We start from the raw sequence: 6,340 nt of genomic DNA, 5'->3' as shown, positions 1-6,340 counted from the left end.
GATCCGCCCGCCTCGGCCTCCCAAAGTGCTGGGATTACAAGCGTGAGCCACTGCGCCCGGCCTACAACAGCCATCTTGCACCATGAGATGGCAAACTGAAAATGACAGAAGCCTGGGTCTCTCGATGATCATGCAGTTACCAGACCATCCCTGGAACACACCTACAGACTGTTTTTTGTTTCTTGTTTTTGCCTTGTCACCAGGCTGGAACACAGTGGCACCATCTTGGCTCACTGCAACCTCCACCTTTTGGGTTCATATGATTCTCCTGCCTCAGCCTCCCGAGTAGCTGGGACTACAGGCATGTGCCACCACACCCAGCTAACTTTTGTGTTTTTAGTAGAGATGAAGTTTCACCACGTTGGCCAGGATGGTCTCTCTCCCTTGACCTCGTGATCTACCTGCCTTGGCGTCCCAATATGCTGGAATTACAGGTGTAAGCCACAGTGCCAGGCATGTTTTTTGTTGTTGTTGTTTTGAGAAGGGTCCCGTTCTGTCGCTCAGGCTAAAATGCAGTGATGCAATCTTGGCTCCCTGCAACCTCCACCTCCTGGGTTCAAGTGATTCTCCTGCCTCAGCCTCTGAGTAGCTGGGACTACAGATGTGCACCACCACACTTGGCTAATTTTTGTATTTTTAGTAGAAACAGGGTTTTACCATGTTGGCCAGGTTGGTCTCAAACTCCTGGCCTGAAGCAGTCCACCCACCTTAGCGTCCCAAAGTGCTGAGATTACAGGCATGGGCCACTTTCAGTCCCTATGGACTATTTATGTGAGACAAGAAATAACGTTCCATCCTGTTGAAGCCCCTGTTATTTTGGGTTTTGCTGTAAATGCAGTTAAATGTGATTACAGGTTGGGTGCAGTGGCTCATGCCTGTAATCCCAGCACTTTGGGAGGCTGAGACAAGCAGATCACTTGAGGTCAGGAGTTCGGGACCAACCTGGCCAACATGGTGAAACCCTGTCTCTACTAAAAATACAAAAATTAGCTGGGCACGGCACCATGTGCTCAGCTACTCAGGAGGCTGAGGCAGGAGAATCGCTTGAACCCGGGAGGCAGAGGTTGCAGTGAGCCGAGATCACACTATTGCACTCCAACCCGAGCAATAAGAGTGAAACTCCATCTCAAAAAAAAAAAAAAAAAAAATGCAAGTTCCTAGGCCGGGCACGGTGGCTCATGCCTGTAATCCCAGCACTTTGGGAGGCCAAGGCAGGCAGATCACAAGGTCAGGAGATCGAGACCATCCCGCCTAACACAGTGAAACCCCGTCTCTACTAAAAATACAAAAAATTAGCCGGGCGTGGTGGCTCACGCCTGTAATCCCAGGTACTCAGGAGGCTGAGGCAGAAGAATGGCGTCAGCCCATGAGGCAGAGGTTGCAGTGAGCCCAGATCACACCACTGCACTACAGCCTGGGCGACAGAGCGAGACTCTGTCTCAAAAAAGAAAAAGAAAAAAAAAAAAAAAGCAAGTTCCTAATATCTCCTGGGCACTAACTCTGCGCCAGCCACCATGATAAATAACCGTACGACATCATCTCACTAAATTCGGGAAAGGACTGTAAGAGACAGGGTCTCCATCTGACAGATGAGTAAAGTAAGGCTCACAGAGGTCACACAAACTAAACTGCTAAACTGTGGGCTCAGCTTTCAAACCCAGTCTGATCCCAGAGGCCATACTCCTAACCATTACACTGCAGTGCCTTGGTGGTACTGCTTCCACAAGGGAGGGGTGCTTTAGACCTTGGGAAACTGGGATACTGGGGAAGGTGGATGAATAGGGAAGGGGGTTTAGGAAATGGGAGAGCAAAGATTGGTGAAGTGGGCTAGGATTGGTGGTTGCTAGCGGCAGAGCTATTAGGCATTGGTTATCAGTTGCAGGGCAGGGGGAAGAACAGGTGGAGCTTCAAATCTCCAGGGTGGGACTAGGTCAGGTGGTCCAGGCTCAGCAGTCTGAGTGGTTAGTAGCTGGCTAGGAGCTGGGTACCTTAGCTGGGTGTTGAGGGCTATGTTTTTAGAGTTAGTAGTCAGTGGGTAGAGACTTTTCCTCTTTTCTTTTCTTTTGTTTCTTTTTTTTTTTTTTTTTTTTGAGACAGAGTCTCGCTCTGTTGTCCAGGCTGGAGTGCAGTGGTGCCATCTTGGCTCACTGCAACCTCCATCTCCCGAGTTCAAGTGATTCTCGTGCCTCAGCCTCCCGAGTAGCTGGTACTACAGGTGTGCGCCACCACACTCAACTAATTTTTGTATTTTTAGTAGAGACGGGGGTTTCACCATGTTGGCCAGGATGGTCTCGAACTCCTGACCTCAGATGATCCGCCCCTCTCAGCCTCCCAAAGTGCTGGGATTACAGACGTGAGCCACCACATCCAGGCATCTTTTCTTTTCTTGTTTCTTTTCTCTTCTCTTCTTTTCTCTTTTTGAGACGGAGTCTTTCTTTGTTGCCCAGGCTGGAGCTCAGTGGCACAATCTCAGCTCACCACGACCTCTACCTCCTGGATTCAGGCAATTCTCATGCCTCAGCCTCCCGAGCAGCTGGGACCACAGGCATGGGTCACCACGCCCAGCTAATTTTTGCATTTTTAGTAGAGACAGGGTTTCACCATGATGGCCAGGCTGGTCTCGAACTCCTGGCTAGAGATTTGTTTTCTGAGGGCAGCCAGATAGGATTGGGGTTCATGGGAGCTGGAAGCTGGCATGGGAGTTGAAATGAAGGCAAGGGTAGAACAGGCCAGAGACAGGCTCTGAATCTGAGGTTGGCTGGCTTCAACCACCACCCCCATTCATCCATCATCAACTCCCTGCTACCTATGCCATATATATCACCACTCATCTACACAGATGCCCAGGGGCCACCTCCCTGTTCCACCAGAGATCTGCTACTGTGTGACCTCAGGCAAGAGACTTCACCTCTCTGGGCTTCAGTTTCCTCACCTGTAAAACAGGGAAATGACAGCACATACCTCACAGGTTAAGTGAATAAACTCACAGAAAGCACTTAAGTGCCTGTCATACAGTACCCATAAGAAGAAATATATTAAGAACCAGGCGCTGTGGCTCACGCCTGTAATCCCAGCACTTTAGGAGGCTAAGCTGGACGGATCACCTGAGGTCAGGAGTTCGAAACCAGACTGGCCAATGTGGCAAAACCCCATCTCTACTAAAAATACAAAAATTAGCCAGGCATGGTGGTGGGCGCCTGTAGTCCCAGCTAATTGGGAGACTGAGGCAGGAGAATCTCTCAAACCTGGGAGGCAGCAGTTGCAGTGAGCCAAGATCACACTACTGCACTCTAGCCTGGGCAACAGAGATTCTGTCTCAAGAGAAAAAAAAAAAAGAAGAAGAAGAAGAAATGTATTAAGAGTCAGGCGCTGTGGCTCATGCCTGTTATCCCAACACTTTGGGAGGCTAAGGCAGGAGAATGGCTTGGGCTCAGAAGTTCAAGACCAGCCTGGGCAACATGGCAATACCCCGTCTCTACAAAAAATACAAAAATTAGTCAAGCATGGTGATGCATGCCTGTAGTCCCAGCTACTCAGGAGGCTGAGGTGGGAGGATTGCTTAAGCCCAGCAGGTTGAAGCTGCAGTGACCCATGGTTGTACCACTACTCTGGGTGAGAGAGAGAGACTAAGTCTCAGAAAAAACAAAAAGAAAAAAGCCCAGGTGTGGTGGCTCATGCCTGTAATCTCAGCACTTTGGGAGGCCAAAGAGGGCAGATCACTTGAGGTCAGGAGTTCAAGACCAGCCTGGCCAATATGGTGAAACCCGTCTCTACTAAAAAATGCAGAAATTAGCCGGGCGTGGTGGTGCATGCCTGTAGTCCCAGCTACTCGGGATCCTGAAACAGGAGGATCGCTTGAACTTGGGAGGCAGAGGTTGCAGTGAGCTGAGATCATGCCACTGTACTGCAGTCTGGGCAACAGAGCGAGACTCCATCTCCAAAAAAAAAAGAAATAGATTAAATTTTAAAACACCACTGACCTAAGTAGGTACTGGGCCTTTTCAAAGGAGTCCCTGAGGCTCTGAGAGGTAGAGCAACTTAACGAAGGTCACATAGCAAGGAAATGATCCAGAAGAGATCAGAACTTCCATTCTGTCTCCAGAGCCCTCATTCTTTCCACTGGATGTTGCTGGCTAAGTGCTGAGTGACTCGCCTTGTGGCTGCTCTTGGAGGGCGTGAAGAGGCCAGAAAAGCAGGGCTGCCACTTACCCTCTGCCCACCCAGGGGACGGAGGCTTATGTGTAGCCGGGACCCACCTGAGCTGTGGCTGGGCAGGAAGTGGTCCAGGATGGCTGGCTTTTTCTTCCGCCGTTTGCTCTCGATGCCATGGGGGTCTGAGGGAAGGCAGAGATGAGGACCCCTGTTCCCCGACAGCCCTTCCTCCCCAGCCTGGGGGGTGGACAGGGCAGTGGGGTCAGCTGTCCCCGCCCCAGAACCTGGGGATAGAGGTAGAAAAGGGCAGAGGGCACACACCAGAGCTGTTCAGCTCCCCAAGGACGTCGGGCATCCCCCGTTTCCGCTTCTTGTCCACGCCGTAGCTGTCTGTTGAGGAGACACGAGGGACATACAAGAAGTAATTCATCAATAATAATTAATTCCTTTATTTATTTATTTATTTATCTATTTATTTATTTATTTTTAGAGACAGTCTTGCTCTGTTGACCAGGCTGGAGTGCAGTGGCATGATCTCGGCTCACTGCAACCTCTGCCTGCTAGGTTCAAGCAATTCTCCTGCCTCAGCTTCCCAAGTAGCTGGGATTACCGGTGTGTGCCACCACACCCAGCTAATTTTGTATTTTTTTAGTAGAGATGGGATTTCACTATATGTTGGCCAGTCTGATCTTGAACTCCTGACCTCAAGTGATCCGCCTGCCTTGGCCTCCTGAAGTGTTGGGGATTACAGGTGTGAGCCGCTGTGCCTGGCCTCTAATTTTTTTTTTTTTTTTTTAAGATAGAGTCTTGGCCGGGCGTGGTGGCAGGTGCCTGTAGTGAGTCTCGCTCTGTCGCCCAGGCTGGAGTGCAATGGCACAATCTTGGCTCACTACAACCTGTGCCTCTCGGGTTCAAGCAATTCTCCTGCCTCAGCCTCCTGAGTAGCTGGGACTACAGGCGCCCACCACCACGCCCGGCTAATTTTTGTATTTTTAGTAGAGACGGGGTTTCGCCGTGTTGGTCAGAGTGGTCTCGAACTCCTGACCTCAGGAGATCCACCTGCCTCAGCCTACACACTGGCCTCTTTGTTGTTCCTGGAGCACCCCAGGCACAATCCAGTCTCAGGACCTTTGCACCTGCTGTTCCAGCTGTTTAAAACACTCTTCCTCGACTCTCACTACTTCCCTAGAAAACTTCCTGCTTAATCATCCTCCTGTCATCAGCTCAGCTGTCCCCTCCTCCAAGAAGCCTTCCCTGATGCCCAGAGCTAGGTCAGGTGCCCCCTTTGGGCAATGCGAGCCCTTGAGCACTTTATTCCAGTCCTGCCCACTCTGGTCATCACTGTGTGGGGACAGGCTGTCCCACATCCTCAGGACTATAAGCCTCATGGGGACACAGCTAGGGGCTGTGTTGGTCACTGCTGTGTCTCTAGCAATACCGAGCACAGGCCCAGGCATGTGCAGGATGCTGAGGGGAGGAAAGATTAAATACTCTCCAATGTCACAGGACGGCTACTATTATTTCCATTTTGCGCAGAAGAATGAGGCTCAGAGAGGCCAAGGTCACACAGCCAGTAAGCAGCAGAGCCGGGATCTGAACACCATCTTTGTAGCTCTGAGCCTGCATTCTAGTTCCGCCTCTTTCCCCTCCCCACTGGGGTCTCCCCAAGGCCGAAGACCTAGTCTCCGAGGTGTTGGGTCACCCTGGGTTGCTGTAGTTACCATGGTCGCGAGGCAGGTACGTGAAAGGCAATGGCTCGCTGCAGACCCCATCGGTGAGCCGCTGCAGGAAGACGTTGACTGTCACAGGCTCTACAATCTCCAGGTCCTCGTAGGGCGGCGTCTTGAACACAATGGCAATCTGGCGGTGCACGTCCGCCTGGGAGAAGTCAGCCCGACCTTCCCAGGAGGCCCTGCTGAACACCACTGATATGTCCTCTGGCAGGAAACGGGGGACATCAGCTAAGCCAGGACATCTGGGCCACTGCGCGCCCAACTTGCCCAGCCTCCCCCAAAATCAAGACTAATATTCTTTTTTTTCTTTTTTTTTTGAGAGTCTTGCTCTGTTGCCCAGGCTGGAGTGCAATGGCGTGATCTCGGCTCACTGCAACCTCCGCCTCCCAGGTTCAAGAGATTCTCCTGCCTCAGCCTCCCGAGTAGCTGGGATTACAGGCGCCCACCACCATGCC

The 6,340-nt window shown here is 51.4% G+C and overlaps 1 protein-coding gene across 1 annotated transcript in view; it reads right to left on the bottom strand.

Annotated features, from left to right (window-relative positions):
- Nucleotides 1-6,340, bottom strand: part of RELB (v-rel avian reticuloendotheliosis viral oncogene homolog B) — a 43,407-nt gene that overhangs the window by 2,803 nt on the left and 34,264 nt on the right. Inside the window, exons 5-7 of the mRNA XM_011975138.1 lie at nt 5,874-6,113; nt 4,474-4,542; nt 4,257-4,334 (exon numbers count right to left, since the gene is read on the bottom strand). Of these exons, the coding sequence (XP_011830528.1) occupies nt 4,257-4,334; nt 4,474-4,542; nt 5,874-6,113 (387 nt within the window). The remainder of the gene's footprint in view (nt 1-4,256; nt 4,335-4,473; nt 4,543-5,873; nt 6,114-6,340) is intronic.

This window comes from Mandrillus leucophaeus, unplaced genomic scaffold (genome assembly GCF_000951045.1).
Source record: "Mandrillus leucophaeus isolate KB7577 unplaced genomic scaffold, Mleu.le_1.0 Scaffold151, whole genome shotgun sequence".
Lineage (NCBI taxonomy): Eukaryota > Metazoa > Chordata > Mammalia > Primates > Cercopithecidae > Mandrillus > Mandrillus leucophaeus.
This window is presented reverse-complemented; position numbering and strand designations above follow the sequence as displayed.